The 23,398-nt window shown below is 40.6% G+C and overlaps 2 protein-coding genes across 3 annotated transcripts in view; one reads left to right on the forward strand and one right to left on the reverse strand.

Moving 5' to 3' along the window:
* The window catches only part of PEX5L (peroxisomal biogenesis factor 5 like), a 220,511-nt gene extending 214,278 nt beyond the window's left edge, over window positions 1–6,233 (forward strand). Inside the window, exons 14-15 of the mRNA XM_023750490.1 lie at window positions 7–164; window positions 5,264–6,233. Coding sequence (XP_023606258.1) covers window positions 7–164; window positions 5,264–5,468 — 363 coding nt within the window. The 3' untranslated portion in view covers window positions 5,469–6,233. The remainder of the gene's footprint in view (window positions 1–6; window positions 165–5,263) is intronic.
* A 7,954-nt stretch (window positions 6,234–14,187) lies between these two features.
* USP13 (ubiquitin specific peptidase 13) overlaps window positions 14,188–23,398 on the reverse strand; it is a 109,355-nt gene continuing 100,144 nt past the window's right edge. The window contains exons 20-22 of one of the 2 annotated variants that reach the window (XR_002828243.1): window positions 21,364–21,448; window positions 19,034–19,230; window positions 14,188–18,434 (exon numbers count right to left, since the gene is read on the reverse strand). Coding sequence is in view for 1 of the 2 variants with exons in the window: in XM_006084891.3 (XP_006084953.1) it covers window positions 19,137–19,230; window positions 21,364–21,448 (179 nt within the window). In the remaining variant the exon portion in view is untranslated. Of the gene's footprint in view, window positions 19,231–21,363; window positions 21,449–23,398 lie in introns of both variants that reach the window. The other variant, XM_006084891.3, reaches the window with a different exon arrangement.

The raw sequence follows: 23,398 nt of genomic DNA on the forward strand, positions 1-23,398 counted from the left end.
CATCAGGACTATTCGTTATGGAACCGTCTGGGGGCGACCTTGGCGAACGGAGACCGCAGCGAGGAAGCCGTGGAGGCCTACACGCGGGCGCTGGAGATCCAGCCCGGCTTCATCCGCTCCAGATACAACCTGGGCATCAGCTGCATCAACCTGGGCGCCTACAGGTGAAGTATGGCGGCAAGCGGGGGACCAAGAGCCACGCGTGGGGCTGAGGCGGAGTAGCCTGAAAGGTGGTTTGCCACCCAAATACCTCCTTTTAGGGGTAATCTTCCTCCTCCTCCTCCTCCTCCTCCTCCTCCTCCTCCTCCTCCTCCTAAGGGTAAGCTTCCCAGCTTCAGTTCCTGAGGCCGGTTGAAGCAGCAACAATTTGTTTAGTGTTTCTCAGTCTTTAGAGAGCAGCCATCCTACCCGCACCGTGTGAAATGCAGATTCCCAGGCCCCATCTAGTGATTATTATTATTATTATTATTATTCGGTCAGTCAGGGTTGGGACAAGTTATCTGGATTCTTAACATCCCCAAGGGCAACTCTGAGAATAACCCGAACCTTCAATTTCCTGGTAAGAAAAAGAAAACCGGGAGGGGTGGGGAGGGGGGAGAAAACAGCAAAATGACTTTAAAAGGGTCCAGGGCCAGGTTTTGGCAAAGCACAACCAAGAACCCAGGTTCTCTAAACCAATAAAGTGAGTAATAAAACGATGTTAAGGAAATACTTGTAAATGGTGGGTTACAGTTTGAAATGTTCTTCTCTTTCTCTCAGGATTCCTCATTATCACTTGGGTGTCCTCTCCTGTCTTTTCCCATCCACAGGGACCATAAACGACCTTTGTATCTTTTGTGTAATGAAAGTTCGGGTGATTTTTTTCTTCTTTCTTTTTCTTTTTTTTCTGTTTTCTAAGTAAACTGGTATTGCTTTCATAACTGGAAAAAAAAGAGAGAACTCAATGTCAGTTTTACACCCCCACCAAAAAACGCACACCCTTTTTCATTCCCAGAAGGAGGCAGGCTTTTAGAATCAGATAAGCTTGGGTTCAAGTCACAGTTCTGCTGTTTTTTGGTTTTATGGCTCTGAGCGCATAACGGTGAGCCTCAATTTCTTCACCTGCTTCAAAAAAAGGGGGTGGGGGAGTAATAATGTCTATCTTGCAGGATTATTGTGCAGTTTAAGTATAATTGCCCTGCACAGCGCAGATGCTCAATACCTAGCAGGAGTCAGTATTATGACTATTACTGCTGTCATCAGCAGTATCGTTGTTATTATTTAGATACTGTTATTATAACAGTATCATTATTGTTATTATCCTTTTGCCATCTGAAGAATTCCTGTTTCTGAACTGCAATAGGACATTGTGCCATTGACAAATGTTGAGGCTTTAGAAACTAGATGCTACATTTATAATAAAGGGATCTTAGAAAGAACATTCATCAGTCACTGATTGCTCAGGTCAAAACCAGGAAACCTGAACGACCCCTGAGCAACTGGTTTGTTTTATGCTGTGGACATTGTGACCTTGCTGAGGTCCTCATGACAGCCGCTGTGCAGAGGGTCATCCCTGCACATCCGCCTCTCAGGCCTCACAGTGTCCATTTTGTATGTTAACTTCATCCCTGGCTTCCTCTGATGTCCCCAACCTGATTTTATCTTTACACATTTTACTCACTTATTTTCTAGGTATATTTTATGAGACAACTTAGGTCCTTTTTTGGAACAAGGAGAGATGTAAATGAATACATAAGTGCATGTAGGTACATTGAATTCAATTAAATGAGGCTTTTGTAAGGCTCCTGGATGAGTTTTTTCCTTTTTTTGTTTTTTAAAATATACTTTTATGGATTTCAAAGAGAAAGGGAGAAGAAGAGAGAGAAGCATCAATGTGAGAGAGAATCATTGATCGGCTGCACAACCCTTACTGGGCATCGAGCCCGAAACCAGGCATGTGCCCTAACCGAGAATTGAACCGTGTGACCTCCTGGTTCATAGGTCAACGCTCAACCACCTAGCCACACCGGCCAGGATGGATGAGCTTTCTTATTTTTTGTTATTGCAACTTCTTAGTATAGAAAACATACTTGAGGGGCCAATAGAACACTTTCTTGGCAATCACAGATGTAAGCCTCAGTAGGGCAAGTATTTGCAGGAATCCCCGAAGGTCCATGACAAGTAGAAATGGGCAACCCTGGTGAGGTGTGGACTTTTAATCCTCAAGCAGGCCAAAAGCAAGTCAATGTTAAAGTTGCTGGATAAAATACAGAATGCGTGGTTAAGTAGGAATTTCACATAAATAGTAAATATAATTTGAGTATAAATATTTCCCAAATATTGCATGGGACATACTTATACTGAAACTTATTCATTGTTTTTATCTGAAACTCAAATTTAACTGTGCATCCTATATTCTTATTGGCTAAGTCTGTCCATCTGGATCAAATAGCAACTTTGGAACTTCTCGGCTAAGTTTTGTACGTCTTACATTGTCATGCTGGATATGGGAAAGCTTGTGAAGTGATAAACATATTGCATTTTTTTCCTGAAAAAATAAAAAGATCATCAAGTGAGACACAAAATGAATTCTGAAAGTAAGTTTGACTTGGGGGTGTAAGCATATGTGTAGGAAATAACAACCCTCAATAGAGATGTGGCTCAGAGGAGAGCCAGGAGCTGGTACAAAGTCTGGGACGTGCCCCTTTAGAACTGCAGGTGTGTGTGTGTAAATGTTATAACACTCACTGTTTGTCATCTCACACTTTCTATAAGAAGTCAAAGGCACGCCCTACCCTAGTACAGTTGAAGTAAGGAGAGGAAGTTGTTGGCCTGAAATGAGGATACAGCTGAAAATGCTACCTTTTCATCAGTCAGAACACCAGAGTAGAGCTTAGACCAGGGAATCTTACCATTTCAAAAGTGAGGACCCCTTTTTAATGAAAAAATAAATCTCATCCCCTTTGATAATAATACCAGGTGGGCAAAAGTGGGTTTATAGTTGTTAGTGTGGAAAATAATACAATAATTAATAAATCATAATCTATATATATAAAAAGCTAATGTGCTACATGTCCCTCCAACCATCCAACCAGTCACTATGATGCGCACTGACCACCAGGAGGCAGACACTCAATGCAGGAGCTGCCATGACACACACTGGCCATTTACAAAGAAATGGCACCGCAGACCTGGTGCTGACAAATCAACACTCAGCTTACCCTAAGTGGGACACAGGCCCCACCACCACTCCGGAGCGACAGCCCACCAAATCGCAGCCAACGCTGCCAAGACCTCATGGCATAAAATGTGGCCCACAGCCCAGCCCAGGCCGGAAACGGTCGCTGTGGGCACCAGGTAATGACGTCATGTAGCAATGCCTGGCTTCCTCTCCCTAGCAACTAGCCTCCTTGGAGTTTCTTCAGACCAGGAACACGACTTGCTTTATAGCCAGGTGAAAACATTTTACACTTTAACCAAATGTCTGTGAAGCATTTTCCCATGTCTCATCTCATTTGATCCTCACAGAAGTCCTGGAGTAGGTAGATAGGAGACTCGGTGGAATCCTATTTTCTTTTCATTAGCCAGAAAACAGAGATTTAGAAAGTTTAGAAACTTGACCCAGCTGAAAAGAAGTAAGAAATGGTGGACCTTGAAAATGACTTCAGGTTTTGTCACTGTGCAGAATATAGTCAAATACTGCTTCAGTTAAATATTTTACCCTTTTTTCTCCCTGCATGATCTACAGTAATAATCTGCTTCATGTTGATATTTACTGCTGTGTTGCTGACGATTACCTGAAACAGAAGTTGGGGTGCTTCACTGGGCTGGAAAAAGTTTAGCTAAATCAGAAAGCAGGTCTAATTAAGCAAGTTTATTCTATATATACAAAAGGCTAAGTTGACTCGCAAATACACGATACTTATAAAGCTCTCTCTGGCGCCAATTGCACGAATGTGTTTCGATCTGTCATTGTCAATCATGAATTTGGTTGACACTTCTATTATAGAGAAAGGGCAAATAGTGATATTAAAATATTTCTTCTAATTAATTTACTTTCAATGTGCACAAATCCGGGCACTGGGCCACTAGTATGAGAATAAACTCTGTCTCCTGCATGCCTCCTACTGGGGATTAAGCCCACAACCTGGGCATGTTCCCTGGCCAGGAATTGAACTGGCGACCTCTTGATGCATGAGATGACACTCAACAAACTGAGCCACACAAGCCAGACATCTTTTACATTTTTAACAGCTACTGAGAACCTCACAGGGCTTTTCTTATGTGGGTTTTATCTATGAATTTTTACCATATTAGAAATTAAACAGAAAATTTTGAAAGATTCATTTAAATATAATAAACTAATTAGATGTTAATATAAATTACATATTTTACCCCTAAAAACAAAACAAAAATAAATGTTTAGCTAAGAGTGGCATTCTTTTATCATTTTTGTGAATCTATTAATATTTAGCTTAAAAGAAGACTCATTTCTGCTTCCTCATTCAATCTGTGGGATGTTGTAAATCATGAGGTCCCTAGAAAATTCCAGTGTACACTCATGAGAGTCTAAGAGTAAAAGGTAAAATAACATCTCAGGATTACTTTAAAAATTATTTTGGCCTCATTGATCCTCAGGGTTCCTCCAACAACACTTTGAGAACGATTTAAGTTAATGATAAGAGTTTTCACATAAAATGATTTGACTGCACCTCACAAGGTTTTAAAATGACGTCTAGTCTCCCTATTATATAGTCAGGGGAATGGAGGCTTATAGAAGATAAAAAATTTGCCTACGGTTACATAATGGGATACAAGCCCAGATTCTCTGATAAGAAACTGAACTCAACCCCTGCTCCTCCCCATATTTCTACCACTAATAGGAAAAGTTAGACACTTTGTTTCTGAGTGGGACCAAATGTTGCCTCTTCAACCCTAGTTATATAAACCACATCTGTGAATGGCCTACGTCTTCAAGTCATTCTTGGAGTAGAGAAAAGTGGATGCATTGAAGAGTTAGCAATGCCATTATTCTTCTTCTCCCACATGATTTTCCTAAATAAAAATTGCTTTGCTTTTTTTTTCTTATCTCACTACATTAAACGATGATTTTTCACAAAAGAGTAATGACAGAATCAGAAAGTTGTTCACCTGATGAGCCCACACACCATAGAAAGGTGATTTAAGATTTTAGACTAAAATAACCTCATCCATTTTTTGTTGTCTTATTTGCTAACTCTGAAATGCGTTGCATTTGTAAATGTCTGTTTTTCTACCCTCTTAGAGAAGCGGTCAGCAATTTTCTCACTGCCCTCAGTCTGCAGAGGAAAAGCCGGAATCAACAGCAAGTTCCTCATCCTGCCATCTCCGGGAACATCTGGGCTGCCCTCAGAATCGCACTGTCTCTGATGGACCAACCAGAACTCTTCCAGGCGGCCAATCTCGGTGACCTGGATGTCCTCCTAAGAGCTTTCAATTTGGATCCTTGAAAGAAAAGAAAAAATAATAATCCCTGTCCATATGTGTACTCAGAAATGCAAACCTATTTTATTATGAATTCCAAAATGGTGACACCGGATGTTCAAAAGGCCATGGTGATAGAGCCTGAGGGAATTCCTACAGACAATGCCCAGTCTCTGTTCAGATCCCAAAGCACAAAATGTTATATAGAGTCAAGGTCGGGCTCGAAAGAAGAAGCGAGAGGCTCAAGACTAACCAAGATGAAGTAACTATGTGAATACTCTTTCCACAAGCTGCAAGCCTGTCGCAAAACATCTTCTTTGGGTTTTCGTCCCCACTTGCGGCTGATGACACATCTAAGGAACTTGCTCGTGCGACACCTGGAGAAAGCACTGCCTCAGATCAGGGAATTCTGACTATTTCTGAACTGTCCCCTAAAATTCCCCCTTTTAGGAGATTGAACATAGTTTGGGCCGAGGTGCATGCACAAATATTAACTCGACTAAAAAGAGGCATTGCTTAAACCCGTTCCAATTTTAACTTTTACTGTAGCTTTTTGATTCCAGAGAAGGAGCTTTGCTGGCAAAAGCAGTTTTTGCACTAGAAATTTTTGCTGTTCCCAATCAAAACTTTTCTGGGACTGTATATATGCACTTTAATATCTCATTTATGCCTTGCTGGAGTTTTGTTTTGTTGCTCCAATTTTTAACGTGGGGAAGGGGGGCGGGGGTAAAAGATTTGGGAACTCAGCCTTGTTAGCTCAATGGACCAAATAAAAATTCCTGAAAATAGTTTTTCACAGTGTAGGGTTTTGAAGGAGTGTTTTCCTCAAAGCAGATGTGACATAGGGTGTAAATATGCAAACACGGATCTTATTCACGTGCTGTCTGAGACTGTTTGACCTTAAGCAAGAGGTAAGACACTGTTTCTTCATGCATTCTCTGCAGGACGGAAGTTTGATGATGTCGTCATTTCTAATGAGTTAACATTAACTTACTTAAATGTCATATTTTACTTGCTTACTAACTGCCCTGCACACTGATATTCCTTTTCAATTGTTAATATTTTAAATGGCATTTCTTAAGAGTGATAAATACATTTTTTCTAAAAATTGTGTTTTTCTGAGTTCCATAATAATCTCATTGCTCACCCTTTTGCATTCCAAGTGACAGAGATCAGTACTTTCGAGCTGAATCTCCCTGAACATCAGAGGTTTCACATGAAAGATGCAAGCCCCTAGGCCAGGGGTGGGCAAACTTTTTGACTCGAGGGCCACAGTGGGTTCTTAAACTGGACCGGAGGGCCGGAACAAAAGCATGGATGGAGTGTTTGTGTGAACTAATATAAATTCAAAGTAAACATCATTACATAAAAGGGTACGGTCTTTTTTTTTTTTAGTTTTATTCATTTCAAACGGGCCGATCCGGCCCGCGGGCCGTAGTTTGCCCACGGCTGCCCTAGGCTCTCCTCTTGAACATTTATCAAGTACTAGGACTTCCCGTTGGCAATGGTCTTTTATTCCATTGGTTCCATCCCACTCAGTTCTTCAGAGTGTTTTGTGTTTGTTGGGCGCTCAGCAATTATTGAGAAAGACATCACTTTTGAAAGGATTAGAAAAATTGTTTGCAAAATGCTAACCAAAACATAATTTCACCAATGCCCAGTTCCGGTAACTTGTCCCATTAATAAGTCCTAATAAGTTGTCCCATTCTTCTTCAGTTTGCTTCCTCCAGAATCTTCCCAAAGCAATCTGATCCCAGCTTTTCTTCATGCCCTTTGGTTACTAATAGCTGGTTTTACTCATGATTATAGTTAACCAGGAAAAAACAGCATTTGGATCAAGATAGTTCAATTGACTGGGGAGTTAGCTTCTACTGCACACATACTGAACTCTGGGTGCAGGTAGAAATGGTTTCCTCTGTTACATTCAAAGTCCCTGACATAGGACAGGGCCTCAGGTAAACATGAAACCACAAATCCTTGAGGCTTACATACATTATAACCTATTCTAGTTTATAAAGACAAAAAGTTGAGGGCACTGTGGTGGCAGCTTTGCTGTTCACTGTCAAAGCTCACTCGGGTGAGGTGACGCCTCCAGCAGGACCAGCAGGAGGCAAGGCATTGAGGCATTCACCATTGGGCAGCGGTGACAACCAATCTTGACCTACTTTCCTGCAGGCTCAGAGGCAAAGAAAAGCTCAACAAGATTTTCAAGAATGGTATTCTCCAGAATTTCAGAATCCTAGAAATTTGGCCTGAGAAGGACTCATGGGGCCAGCCTCCAACCAATGTAGCTACCTGGTTGAGTATCCCTGACGGAATAGCATCCCTTCTCCGCACGTTCCTTCCTCCTCCGTATCCCTGTGCATCCACGCTGGCCAGCTGACTTGCATCCATTATAGTCCATTAGGAACCTCTAAACAAAGGATTCAAAGCCACTTTCACAAATGTTCTGTTTATGACAACATTCTATACTTTCAATAGTAACTAAATTTGCAATAATAACAGATTGTTTTATTAGCTTTGCTGCCACTACGTACATGAGATCAGTAACAATTTAAAGCCTGACAGTTGGATAAATGTGCACTGCTTTTATTTAACTTGATTGTTGCTAAGTACTGGCAAATTTGGAGCCCCCGTTTTATGTTGCTATTTGAATATAAAGCAACTTCAAACTCCAAGGAATTGTTTTCAGCGAGAGTGAACAATTTTCCATTCCCTTCACAATTTGGTAATTTGCAGAGCATTTGGTAGGACTTTCCCCAATATATCTAGTGTCCAGCAGAACCAAGATTTTCCTAAGCTATTACCTGTCAGGAGGTGCAGAACTATTGCCCAAGACATTTTTTCATAATATTTTTAATAAAATTAAGTTAAAACAGTTACTAAAATGCAAGTGAAAGTTTAGAGCAATCAGAGCAATGCCAAAAAGTAAGTAGCAAGATCTTAGAACAGTCTTTATTGTATACATCTTTTTCTTAAGTTTATACGCATTTTTTTAAAAAGCAAAATTGTTTTTGGTATCTTATCGTCATGGTGTAAAGTTGTCATTTATATTACTCTTTCCATTTGAAAGGATGGCCTTGGTTCCCTTGGAAGCGCTCTGGGAAGGCCTTGATTATCTTCTTTCTTGCATTACTGAGAAGTAGCCCAAGATCTCTCAGAGGATGGTACAGTTTTACAAGAGTGGCCACTCAAATGCATAGTGGCCTTTCAAGGACCAATTTCTCCAGGAGATTAGATGAAAATGCAGAGAAGACCAGTGATCATTGCTGAATTTCAAAATAGGTTATAACTATGTCTAGCGGGCTATTTCTCTGTGCTGTAGACCTCAATGTGAGGAGGAGTTGGAGGGATAGGAGAGGGGAGGGGAAGGAGTAAAGTGTCCACTTACTGGATTAATCATATTGAGTCACCATTCCCTTTGCTTTCTCCCACAATCACTCCCCACGACTCCTTGAAAGAAAGGCAGATCTTGTTCACCAAGAAACTTTCATAGAGAACTGTGAGCTGTGCTTCCTCAGCCAACCTGCGTTTTAACTAAAACAGCAAATTAGTGATACTTAACGGGGTTGGAAAGTCCAGGACACACCCATTTCCACAGTTTTATGCCATTTCTTCATTCTTTTTTTTTTATCTTTATTTTTATTGTTAACACTATTACAGATGTTCCCACTTTCCCCCCCTTGCCCACCTCTGCCGAGCCCCTGCCCCCCGCCCCCATTTCTTCTGCCCATCACCACACTGTTGGCTATGTCTACAGGGCTAATCCCTTCACCTTCTTTCATCCAGTCCCCCTCCCCCAACCCCTCTGACAGCCATCAGTCTGTTCCATGTATCCATGCCTCTATTTCTATTTTGTTCGCCAGTTTATTTTGTTTATTAGATTCCACATATAATGAGATCATATGGTATTTGTCTTTCTCTGACTGGCTTATTTCACTTAGCATAATAATCAAGAGCTACTGAGTTGAATCTTGGGTCCATGTCCAGATAATTGTACTAGATCGATCTTTCTAGTATAGTGTTGCTATACAAGCAAGACTTAAACACAATTGTACTAGCCCCACTTGTACCAAGAGCTCCCAAACCACTTACCATAAACTTTGTGAGCTCCTTGGCAATATAAAAGCAAGCTCCCTTTGTGCTCCTTCTTCACTTGCCCCTGAATCAGTTCCACAGAACCGGGCTGTATTTTCACATGGTTGTTGCTGTTGTTTTACACCTTGAAATGCTTTTTCGAAACAGGGTATTCTGAAGGCTTCCTTTGTGTGCCATCTTTTCGAGGCCTCTTATTTTAGAAATGACTACACATGCACACACCTAAGTTTAACCTTTCTAAATAATTCCAAATGCATTCCCTCTCTGGATTTTACTGCCCAGTTTACCTTCTCAGTATTTACAGAACTGGTTGAACTATAAACTGTTTTGAACTAAGTAGATACATATATATTTTTTTTAAGAGTGTCGGAGATTAACTCTGGCATAAGGTTTGTAAAAAGGCAATTTTTAAAAAGTGAAGCATATAACCTCAGGTGCAGAAGTAACGCATGCATTAACCCTCGCAAATCTGCCTACTCAAATATTAACCAAAGCATGCAAGATAACAAGCACTACTGAATGTGAACTTACCAGGGCATGGTTACGCTGCATGGGTTAGCTTATTTTTCCTTGCTTCTGAACAAGGAAGCATTTTCATGAACTTTGTGTTACAGTTTTTCTATTTGTTTTTAATATCCTATCCTTGAGATTGTTTTCATGCCATTACACTGAACTTGACAGATATCCACGTGTCTGGTTTATGCAGGGTTGCAGCCAGTGCCAAACTACTCCTCTGACCAGCAGAGGCACGCAGATCTAAAACTTAAGCAAAATCCACCTATCCGAAGGCTACTGAACAAAATCGTGTTGATTGCTTCAGCTCAGTTCTGGGTTCTAAATGCTGAATAGTGCATTTCAAACATTTTCCAAAAGTTTAGGAATAAACTTAGAAAAACTGAGATTCTAAATAAGGTAGAGATTAGGGTAATGCCGGGTACATGAAAACCATTATAAGGCAAAGTGAACATGGGGCCTTAATAGCCTCAAATGTCATGTAGCAAGTGTGTAGATGCCACACCATGTCCTCAACGCATTCCTGTTTGTATGGTAGGTTGAGCTACTTGAATCCATGTCCCTTAAGAAGCTGGACTTGGTCAATATGTCTAAAAACATTGAAATTCGGGGATGATGAGGTGGTTTCACGGTCACTCAGACCAGCTCTGAAGTCTTCTCATGGCCTTTGTCTGTGATCCCTGCTTTATGAAGAAATCAGGACAAGGAGACCAGAAGTGGAGGGAGCAGAGCTCAGTGAGGCAGTAGGGGTTCTGTTAGAACAGCTTTGTCACCATTTCATCCACCCTTAACTCCCCATACACACACACACATATGAACTCAAAGACAGTATTTCCCAAACACACAGCAAAGACCTTTGTGTGGAGACATTGAAGAGTTAAGAGGAGAAAAAACGAAAATTAAAGTGTGAGGTTTAACAAACTCACATGTGGTATTTTGCCTTGACTAAAGTTTTCGCTACTTGCAACCTTTACAGAAATACCAAAAAAGAAAAAAGAAGAAGAAAAAAAAAAACACCCTCTAGAAACAAGCACCCCATCTCAGAACTGTTTTCTCACGACCTTCTCTACAAGAGAAAACGAACTTGCAATGGTACAGGGTAGGACACTTCCCTTAGAAACCTGCACTCAAAATAATATTAAGATGGAAAAAAGGACAATTTGCTCAACAATAAAATGTGCTCTTTTTATTTGAGTGAAATGGTGCGACACAAAAAGGAATAAGGGATAGACACTCAACGAGGTCATTTGTCACTTTCACTGAGCTAAGGAAAATGTTCGCATAGATACCGTAAAGGAATTGCACCCTGTGAGGAATGTGTTTGTGACCAAAAATGTTACCAGTGTGTAAAGGAAATAGAGCAAACCTGAGTTTTTACCAACTTCCTTTCCATTTTCCCTGTCATCTCACCCAGACCCTCTTCTATTTTCATTATCCAAATTTGTTTACATGGGTTGAAAAAAAATGATTAATTTAGTAAACTTTTTACAAACTGTAACAAGCATTTATTAACTATTTAGAAAAGACATTTCTATATATTTTGTATATCTATGGGTACTGTATATCTAGTCTAATCTAAAAATACTGTTTTGAGAGGAATTCTTCTGTGATGCTTCCTTATTTATTATGCTCAATAATGTTTAAAATCTTGGGATTTCATTTTTAAGCTAAAATAGATAACAGAGAAATTTAACTTTAAATGTTTACATTGTTTCTAAGTTAACACCAACCCAAATTAAGTGACCTATAGTAAATTAATGGCAATGGGGGGTGTAAAAGTTATCGGCACACTACATGATAATATGTCTGTGTATTTAATGAAATATTATGTGTCATAGGACAACTCTGTTGGTATTAAGGCTTCTTCTTAATAATTCCCTGTGTTGCTCTTTGAAATAAAATTACTACCACAAAAATAACCTATTATATTGATGTATTTAATTTACTCAGTTGGCTTATAATTTATAAAGTACCAAGATTCAGGTAGTATTTTTGTACCATTATTGGAAGCATGCCTTCCCTTTTTCACATTATTAAATTGTATTTATATTTGGGTAATTTTAAATTATGTTTTCAAATAAACTTATGGCTTCAAGATCTTTTCAGAAATCTTTCAAAATGAGATTTGGGGATCAGAATTGCTTCAATTCAAATAGAATCCATTTTTACTACTGGTTAAAAGGTCCTTTTGTGGAACATCACTACATATGATTTTGCATGAGTTAACTGGAAATCAGGAATGCATTTTTAGATATGAAACAAAAACTTTAAAATCTTCCTTGTTAATTTTTTAAGACTAAAATATTATTTAACCTAAACTTGGATTTTGTGATTTTTTTTTAGAATAAAAGCATTAAAATATATTTGTTTTAGGGTCTTTTTTTTTCTTTTTGGTCAATACATATTTGAGCACCTACTATGTACAGGTACTGTTCTAGTGCAGGACAGTGGTTAAGTAAATTAAATCAAACTTGCACTTGAAGAATTCAGATTTCTGTGAGGGATCAACAAATCTATATTATAAAAGGCCAGTGGCCAAAACCGGTTTGGCTCAGTGGATAGAGCATCGGCCTGCGGACTGAAGGGTCCCAGGTTCGATTCCGGTCAAGGGCATGTGCCTGGGTTGCGGGCACATCCCCAGTGGGAGGTGTGCAGGAGGCAGCTGATTGGTGTTTCTCTCTCATCGATGTTTCTGGCTCTCTATCTCTCTCCCTTCCTCTCTGTAAAAAATCAATAAAATATATTTTTAAAAAAATAATAAAAAATAAAAGGCCAGTGGCCATAACACCGTAACGACCAAACGACCAGTCTGGGTCTTGTGGCGTGGCGGGTCTGGGGGTCTCGTGTGATTTCGCGTGCTGAGCCTCTAGTACTTTAATAAAAAATAACAACAATATTATGTTCTACGAAGTGCTAGAAGAATGAGACATATAAGGTATTATCTATAGGTGGTCAGGAAATGTTCCTCTTGGCTGACATTTGGGCTGAGATTTGAATGGCAAGAAGCCTGCTGAGTGGAGTTGGGGACAAGCGTTCCTGGCAGAGCCAACAGCTAGTGCAAAATGCCAAGGCAGGAATGAGCTTGGTATGTGCTCAGGGAGAAAGGAATCCAGGGTGGTTAAGGCTGTGAGCTGGTGAGATCTCAGGAGATGCCCTAAAGGTGGGAAATCATAGGAGATCTTCTTAAATTCGCCCCCGAGCAGAGGAGAGATGCCACTGAGACGGAAGTTTCTGTGTTTCTGAAACGTTTACTAACTAAAGTCCTTGAGTGGTGAGGTTGGGATGGAAGGAACAGCTGGCTCAGATGAAGACTGACTACACCAAGAGACCGAAGCACCCCTTCTCCCTCTTCACTACCCCCTCTATTGAACTGAGGCCGCACTTGGTGGAATTCCAAATTTTTCTCCTCTGTAAAAATCAAGCTGGGTGTCTCTCTTTCCTGCTTCACTGCTCTTCTATATAAGATAAAAAGTCCATCTACTTAGTGGTGAATGTGGCTCCTCTCCCAAGCCCTTGCATAATTCAAAACATTTTTATTTCTGGGGAAAGAACATGCCAGGCAGAGGAAACTTCTCTCAAAATCCAGGGTTGTATATTCAGCTTCCTACTCAACATCAAATAGAGGTCTGGTAGGCATTTCAAACTCAACGGGTCCCAAACTGGACTCCTGATCACCTTTTCCTCCATCCCCCAACCACTAATTTTGTGGTCATTTGTTAGAGCAGCCATGGGAAACTTATACAACCTAGAAAGGTGGGGTCATAGAAATGCTGGAATCTATTGATGCAGCTAGTGTAGATTCTGCTGCGTTAAGGAAGCCATCAGCAAATTGAGAGTCAGGGAGCCACAGAAAGGTCTCGATTGACCCCAATATTCAACTGGACATATCAGTAGAGAAAGTCTAAAGGACACCAGACTCCTCCCTGCCTTGGCTCCCTCCTTAACAGATGTTCCAATGTGGATGGGGACCAGGCTGCCTGGGTGCCCACACGAAGAAACCCTAAAAGGAAATAAAATTAGTCACTGTCTCAAGTTGCCTGTTCCACTGATGGGTGAGAACCTACAAAGAGGAGCATTCGTTTACCTGGCATTTTGCAAAAGAACGAAAGAAAAAAGAGTCATCAAGGGACCTCAGATTGTGAGAATAGCTTTTAATTTTAAAACAAGTGAAGCAACAAATCATCCATCTCTCTTTCCATCACAGGCAAATACTCTCCCCAAACATCTGAGATAGTTTAAACACCAACTGTGACTAGTGCAAAATAAAATAAATACAAATGCTTTCGAGAGCCAACATCGAAACCTGCTCTGCCGAGGCCGAGAGGAGCGGTGAGTCTGGGGCGGCAAGATCTACACAGTATCTCCACGCCCAGCTCTGAGCAGACTGAACAATACCTGGGGAGGGGACACCACAAGAGAATGTTGCCTAAAGAGAAACGAACACGCCCAGCACCCTCCTGTGGCTAACATCCTTGGCACCTGGCAGTGGTTTGAAAAATAAACCCAAAGTTAGAGGCTCCTAGGCAAAGCGAAGGAACAGGGTTTGGGGCTCATTTGCTTTTGTCTTTTCATTGGGGTCTTATACATATTGGCTTTTTTACACAGAGAAATCTTCTGCTTTCTGGAAGGCATTCTGTGCCTCACGGTGCTCCTGACTCCAGCAAAAATGCTCATGTTGCTTCTGTCTAGATGTTTCGGAGAATTACCTTCCATACCTAAGGCAGGGCGCTGCCTACCCCGCACCATCTACGTCTAGATTAGCACTGCCCAATAGAAGAATGAGAGTCACGTGTCTAATTTTAAATTTTTGGGTAGCCACATTAAAAAAGATAAAAAGGAACAAGTTAAATTTTCATATCTTATTTAACGTATCTAAAATATTGTCATTTCAGCATGTAATCACTATAAAGTATTGATAAAATATTTTACATTCCCTTTTTTTTTTTTTTTTTTGGTAGCAAGGCTTCAAAATCTGGTGTGCATGTTATATGCATAGCACAGGCTCAGTTCGGACAAGCCAACTCTCAAGAGGCCACATATGACTACTGACTACTGGACGGAACAGCGCAGGTCTACAGAATATTAATACAAACTCTCAGGATGACGTACTGAGTAGGGAATCTCTGAGCCACAGTGTGGTAATCATATCACCAGCTTAGACCATCTCAGACAGGCCCTTGTTTTGTAACCTAGGATTTCTGCCCTAAGGTAAAGGACAGAATCCCACTTTACCTAATCCTATCCCCTGGTCCTGCCCCTGTCACCTGTCATCTCCCCACAGATAATATGACTTAGCAACGGTGGTCCTACGAGATGAAAAATGCATCTTTCTGTGGTAGACAACTTTCTTAGCACTTATTTGGGGATCACAGCTAGAACTGAATTAGAACAAGAAAATACTGGATAGCCCGGCCGGCATGGCTCACTGATTGAGCATCAACCTATGAACCAGGAGGTCTGGGTTCGATTCCTGGTCAGGGCACATGCCTAGGCTGGATCCCCAGTGTGGGGCGTGCAGGAGTCAGCTGATCAATGATTCTCTCTCATCTCTGATGTTTCTCTCTCTCTTTCTCTTTCTCTCTCTCCCTTCCTCTCTGAAGTCAATAAAAATATTTTTTTAAAAAGGAAATATTGTATAAATGTGACAGATTTAGCTGAAGGTAGTTCTGAGGTTTTTCAGAGCAGGAAGTATTCTAAATGATTTTTTTCCTTTTTGAAAGAGATGGTAACAACGTACCTCATGGACTGGAAAGTGGAGAGTTTCACGAACGGTGGGAAAATGGGAAACTTACCAAAGAAAGTGGAACAGAAGCCAGGGTAGAAACACTAAAAATGAGATCGGTTCTAAGCTGGGGTGGGTTTGCTGTAACAAATCAAAAACATAGCATCTAACCTATGTGATCATCATATTTTACAGTCTGATCTCAGTAGTACCAAGAGGAAAATAAAAATAGAACCGACTGTTAGGACAGGGAAGGACTTCTGAGCTTATCTGGTCTAACCCACTCATTTTAGAGAAAAAGGCCCTGGGAGGTAGTGACTTGGCCCCATCACACTGAGAGGCGGAGTCAGGATGCAAACCCAGGAGACCTCACCACAAGCTGCAGCTGCGGCTCCATCCACTTGAGGTCTCAGGGGAATAAATGGTGTTGGGAGTCCCAGGCTCCCACTACTCACACTAGACCTCCCGCAGCCCAAAGCAAGCCCAGGGGAAGGTCAGGCACATTCTCTTGTAGGTGGGAGGAAACAGCTAAGTCAAAATATTGAACCAATGCTGATGCAAAACAGCATTCAAATGTGATTCTTCCAATAGTCCTTTCCGTATACTATTTTTCCCTTAAAAAAAAATACCCCAATTTGAACCAAACCAGATTTCTAATTAGTTATATGGACATTTAGATCAACTGACAAAATAAAAACTTTGATACATTATATTTTCCAAAGACACATTCATTGGGATTTTACACAAATGGATATCAAAAGATATTTACAGGAAAAAAGGCTCTCTCACACGTGCACCCACACACAGTAAGAAATTCACAATTATACCACCACGCCTCACACAGAGGACTCCTAACAGGCTGATAATCAATTGACAAAACCCATTATTGATTCCAGTTTTCAGTTACAAATAATTTCATCTACATACATGTGTAAAATTAAGCAGTATGTTCCAGACTTTTATTCCAGGGAAACCTGCCTTATATATATTAAGGAATACATATAAATACATTTTTTAAGCAGAAAGAAACTCATTATTTGCTCCAGTTTTTCCCCAATTTTCCATCTGAAATGAAGAATAGCACATATACAAAACTTTGCCTTGTAGAAATAGCCCTTTGTTTTTTGAGGCAGAAAAAAAAAGGCAGCCATATTACTTTTTTTTTTACAGTATGTTTAGGCATCAAAAAGGGCTAAATTAATTTTTCTACTTAATTAAATTAAATATTGTATCGCTTATAATTTTCTATACTTATTTTATACCATCCATTTTACAAGGTTTTATTATAAAATTTTTACTTTGTGCAAAATACACATGCTATCTTTGTCCACATTTCAATCCAAATCCTCAATCACGCCCCCACCCCTAAAAAAGGCCTTTGCTTTGTAATAGCATGAAAACTGGTCATTTTTGATGTGTCTGGCGGCATTATTCCAGGATACTCACTCAGCCCTAAGGAGACCAGACTCTGTGAGGTTGCTGAGCGTGGGGATTTGTACGGGAGTCAAGGACTCATGTAACAGAGTCCCAGTCAGCATTAAATATGACCCCAGCGGGCAGAGTTTCGTAGAGAATGACTGCACCATGAGCTCCCTCCTTATGCCAATCTCATTCGTTCCCAAACTGAAGAAAACATCAAATGAGAGAGGAGGGAACATACTCCACTAGGACCACCCCCCATGGCACACCACCTGCTGCTCTTTAAAGATTCAAGGTATCCAATCTCACCATGTCTTCGAAGCAAAGTTGGAAAAAGAGAGCAGATGTCATCCTACCGTTGTACAGACAAAGAGAGTGAGGCACAGGGAGGAGGAGGGACGTGTCCAGCTAGAGGCAGCCCCCAGGGCTCCGGGACCTGCCCTGGGGCTCTGTGCTCACAGATCTCTGTGCGACAGGCCCCATCATAACCAAATCCTGATAACTCATGGCTCCCTGGGTCATAATCCACTTCTGTGCTGTATTTCACCCAACTGGTTCTATTTTATCTTCCTCCAGTTTCTAAAAAGATCCTTTCTACCAATCAAAGGCGTGTCAAGCGGACAGCAACAAATCCTTTTTCATTTGACTGAATCATCTGAAATAGAAACTCCAGAGACTAGAACTTGGTGCAGAGCAGTAGAAGAACTCTAGGGCCCTAGCCTTCCACTTTTTCATCCCACCTGAAATTCTAATCCCACGCTGCCAGTAACGTGCTGAAGTACCACATGGAAACGATGGTCTCTCGTAACGTCATGCCAGGTTTCTTTGCATCTGAACCCCTGGACGTGCCCAAGATCGCATTGTGGGTGGCAGTAGATAAGCAGTGAAGGCAAGTCAGGAGGTGATTAGCCAAGAAAGGGCAGAGGTGAGACTCTGGCCCCAGAAAATGTAGAAATGGAGGCAAGCAAAGAGCTCAGGGAGGAGAAAAACCACAGACTAATTCGGGGCACTTAGCACGATTCCAAGGACTTGTCATGTGTGATGGTAAGAAGCGATCAGCTAAAAATACACACTAAACCTTAGAGGGAAGGGCTGCTGACACACAGAATCCATCTACCTTTGGCAAAGAATAATATTGTGCTGCTCTGGGCATCTGGCATCTGGCGTCACACCACCAAATGTCGCACACCCAAGTGAATTCTTGACAGCGCTTAAAGGGACAACTCCATCCAGTTTATACCTGAAAATGTAAGCAGGGAACTAATTTTTTCAACTGTTCCTGAGTTATGGTTTCTTTAAAAGATGTCCTTGCTTTTCCCAGCTATGCTTAACGCCAACTGTTTTAACCTTTCCAAACCAACCCGCCACAGGTTTCCTTGTTGACATTCTCAATCTCAGTCTCACACACATTCGCACAGTTGTGTTCTGAATTGTGATGGGATTAAATTAAAAACATTTCATTGCAGATACTCTCATTTAGTATACACAGATAGGTCGGAAATCATTGTACTGAATGAAAAAAGTATGTCACAAATAAAGCCCAGCCCAGTTACTGATTTTCACTATGAAACAAAAGTGGGCTTTTCATTTATTGTGGGTGGGGCCAGACCACTGACCCCCGAAGCAAAACTGAGGATAGGTGGCACATTCCCGGTGGCACGTGCCAGTGGCAGATTCCCTACCAGCAATAGGAACACTTTTCTCTTTTTAATCATTCTCTCCTCGAACATTTATAAAAAGAAAAACTATCTACAGTAGTGTATCATTGCTAATAGAAATGTCTTCCCAGTTCTATTTCAGAAGGCGTCAAATGATGTTCTTTAAATAAACTATAAATACCCCCATGTATTCCTTCATGTCTGGCTGTCCCAACTTTTTTTTTTTTTTTTTTTTGGCAAATTAAAAAGGCGTATGGCTTCTCGCCGATTTGTACATCTGAGGTTTAGCTTGGTATCCTGCGGTAAAAGTACATGTAGCCCAGGTCTTTAGGGGGCCTTTCTGAGGCACACACTCTGTGGTCATTGTAGATCACCCATCTGAAAACAAAACACAGAAGCATTTGATGAATTTAAGTCAGTTCCGGGAAACTTTGCCGAAGAAAAGTTACTGCGTCATGCATAAAAGAATCAAGATGTTTTAAGATAACCAAACTCAAGTTTGTTATATAAAAGGGAACAGAATGCTGGTGGGAAATTACCATTCCTTTTTAAGTCTCGAGCTCAATCAAAAAGTAGTTACTAAAAGAGCCTCCAAACATTTTGAATCCTTTGATCTCATAATTTTTTTTTTGCAGAAATCCATAAATAACCTCAAAAATTGAGTCAAATGAAAAACAATTGAGCCCTAACCAGTCTGGCTCTGTGGATAGAATGTTGGCCTGAGGACTGAAAGATCCTGGGTTCAATTCTGGTCAAGGGCACATGTCTCGGTTGCAGGCTCAATCCCTAGTAGGGGGCATGCAGGAGGCAGCCAATCAATGACTCTCATCATCGATGTTTCAATCTCTCTCCCTCTCCCTTCCTCTCTGAAATAAATAAAAATATATTTAAAAATAAAATAAAAAATAAACTGTTTCTTTAAGAAACAACAACAACAAAAACAAACAACCCTAGCCGATTTGGCTCAGTGGATAGAGCGTCAGCCTGCGGACTCAAGGGTCCCAGGTTCGATTCCGGTCAAGGGCATGTACCTTGGTTGCGGGCACATCCCCAGTAGGGAGTGTGCAGGAGGCAGCTGATTGATGTTTCTAACTCTCTATCCCTCTCCCTTCCTCTCTGTAAAAAATCAATAAAATATATTTTTTTTAAAAAACAATTGAGTCAAAGATTTATGTATAATAATGTTTGTTTCAGCCTCAGGTATAAAACTAACTAAAAATCAGAAGTAAATTAGCCAGGCAGTGAACTAATATACAACTATTAAAATGTTTTCGAAGAATATTTGCTAAATTGAGAAAATAATCGCAATATAATACAAAGTGAGAAAAAGCAGGTTATGAAATTATATCTGTTATGTACATTAAACTTTTAGTAATGTTATAAATACATATGCATAGTTATATGTAGTATGTATGTGTATAGACTTACACACCCTCTCCCAATGAAAACAATAAAACAAAGAGAAATATATCCAAATATAAACATTGACTATCCCTAGGCTTCCAGATGACATATTTTTGTATGTGTTTATATTGTACTAACTCCTTATGATGAATTTTATTGCTTTTTAAATTATAATTAAACCATTACTCTTAAGCATTTTTAAAAGAGCTATCAGGCCGGGTAATAAAAGGAATTCACTATAAATCAAGTCTCTGTGCTCAACTATTTTATGAATCAAGTGGAAACAAGACCAAAAGATACGGCAAAAAGGAACACAATCGATGCTGGGTGAGAACTGGTCACTGCTGCAGTGCGAGGCATGGGGTGAGAGGTCAACATCCTCTAGGAGAGGCCAAGGTCACATGTTTCTTCAGCGTCCACAGGGCCCAAGCACTGCCTTGAGCAGGAGTGCCAACCCCCAGGCCACTCAGTGGGGAGCTCCCGGGAGGAAACCAGTCTCATTCCCAGTTCACCACACACCTAACAATTCTACTTAAGATGCCATGAGTCCTACTGCAAGGCTGCCATAAAGCAAGACACTGACCGCTCAGTGTTGCCAAATAAAACACAGGATACCCCGTCAAATCTCAATCTCAGGTAGGCAACAAATTATATTTCAGTATAAGTATGTCTCGTGCAATATTTGAGTAATTCACTTACTCAAAAAGTAATTCACTTACCTTTACCTGAAATTCAAATTTAATAGGGCAACTGGTTTTCCTTTATTATTATTATTTATTATTATTATTATTTTGCTTAATCTGGCAATCCTATGGAGGTTTCCAATATGACATACATTCTGCTGTAGGATGCATCTTTACTGTGGAAAATTACCTTGGTATGATGGCATGATGGTTGAGAGCGGCATTGGATACCAGCTCTGACCCAAGAAATAACTAGCTAAGATCAAGCTATTTGGTCTCCCTGAGCCTCAGTGTCTTAAATAGTCTTAAGAGTATATCCTACAAGACCATTGTGAAAGCTACATGTGATAACATATGAAGCACCTAGTACAGTGCCTATCGCTCAATAAAACACATGTATTATTTACCTTCTAAAAAGACTCACCTTCCTTCCTTTTTGATATGGCAAACATAATGGCCACTCATTGTAGATGTTCCCATGTGACTGATGAATGCAAATAATTCGTACACTATGAAAGAGGAAACAACACAGTCACAAGGCAGCATTTCTAGAAAACCAACAGCACTTCTGATCAGAATTTAAAGCCAATGATTGTGTAATCCAGCAACTGTTTAAATTGAAAGACAAAGTCTACTTACCTTGCTATACCCATTCACCCACAAACCCACCCAAAGTGACACCAAACTCAACCTTCAGAGTCATAACAGAGTGGGACATCAACCATCAACGTACAGCTGACATTCAATTCGTATCTGGAAGGGATGTAAAAATCCTGCAGCCAACCTGGCAGCAAATTCGTGGGTTTAACAGGGTAGACCGGGCTCTCTCACATTCAAGCAGCATGAGGACAAAGGGGTTGTCCCATCTCTCTAGGCCCATTTCTTCACAAAGATGAAACACCCACCCACTTCACAAGGTTGGACGAGGCTTAAATGAGCAATTCAGAATAAAATACCATACAAATGTCAGGACTGCAGGGAAGACAGCAGACAGCTGTTACCATTCATAGAAAGGGACAGTGCTTCGGAATATGCTTCTTGTGATTTCTGACTTGCTCGTGATTATAAACTATATGGGACCAAAATTCAGGTTTCATGCTTTCTGAACAAGGAGATAGACAGCCTCTTAGAGGGTGAAACTGATGTTTTTTCTCTGACAAGCACCTCCTGCCATTTGATACAGGATTCTCCATTAAATGAATTTCAGCTCCTGCTCCCCTGGCCAAACCTAGACCTACACAACACAAAGTGGATTCCACGGAGCAGTACCAGTCTACTCGCAAACTGCTACCGATTACAGAAATTGAGTGTTTACACCCTTTTATGATGATTTGAGAATATTCATGTCTGTTGAATCTAATAAGGAAAAAAAGGACTTGCATATTCATTTTTCTAGTATTCAATCTTTATTGCATTTTTTCAAAGTATTGGTTCTAGGCAGACCTCTGCCCTTCCCCCTCCCTCTCCCATTCTCCCATGCTCATCCCTTCCTGAGTTGTGAATCCCCACTCAGCTTACTCACTCTTCAGCACATCACACAGGGCTGATCTCCTTCTTCCTCAAATATTTGCCCCCAGGATACAACCCTCTCTTGGATGTCCAGCTGCCTCACTGGCTCCTCATCTCCCTGACCTTTCAGTGGTGATGACCTCAGAACTTACTTTCCCCTGTCCTGATTTATCCAGTCTCATGGCATTAAATAGAATTATTTTCTTAATTTCCAGAATGTTCATTGCTAATATAGGAAGATACAATTGAATTTTGTATATGGATCTTGTTCCTATATTAGTAGTTCTAATAGTGTTTTAGTGGATTCCTTACGATTTTCTATATACAAAATTATGTTATCTGCAATAGAGATAGGTTTACTTCTTCCTTGTTAATTTGGATGTTTTTCATTTCTCTTTCTAGCCTCGCTGCCTTGGCTAGAACTTCCTGTTACAATGCTAAATGGAAGTGGCAAGAGTGGACATCCTTGTCATGTTCCTGACCTTAGGGGAAAAGCAGTCAGTCTTTTTTTTTTTTTTTTTTTGCTAAAAGTATTACAAAGGGTATTACATATGTGTCCTTTTTTTTTCCCCCACCCTTGACAATCCCCTGGCCTCCCTTACCCCCCAGTGTCTTATGTCCATTAGTTATGCTCATATGCATGCATACAAGTCCTTCGGTTGATCTCTAACCCCCCGCCCTCCTGCCCCCCAACCCTCCCTGGCCTTCCCACTGCAGTTTGACAATCAGTTTGAGGCAGCTCTGCCTCTGTATCTATTATTGTTCAAAAGTTTGTAATGGTCTTTATTATCCATGAATGAGTGAGATCATGTGGTATTTTTCCTTCATTGACTGGCTTGTTTCACTTAGCATAATGCTCTCCAGTTCCATCCATGCTGTTGCAATGGTAAGAGTTCCCTTCTTTTTTTACAGCAGCATATATTCCATCGTGTAGATGTACCACAGTTTTC

Source organism: Myotis lucifugus, unplaced genomic scaffold (genome assembly GCF_000147115.1).
Source record: "Myotis lucifugus unplaced genomic scaffold, Myoluc2.0 scaffold_14, whole genome shotgun sequence".
Classification (NCBI taxonomy): Eukaryota; Metazoa; Chordata; class Mammalia; order Chiroptera; family Vespertilionidae; genus Myotis; species Myotis lucifugus.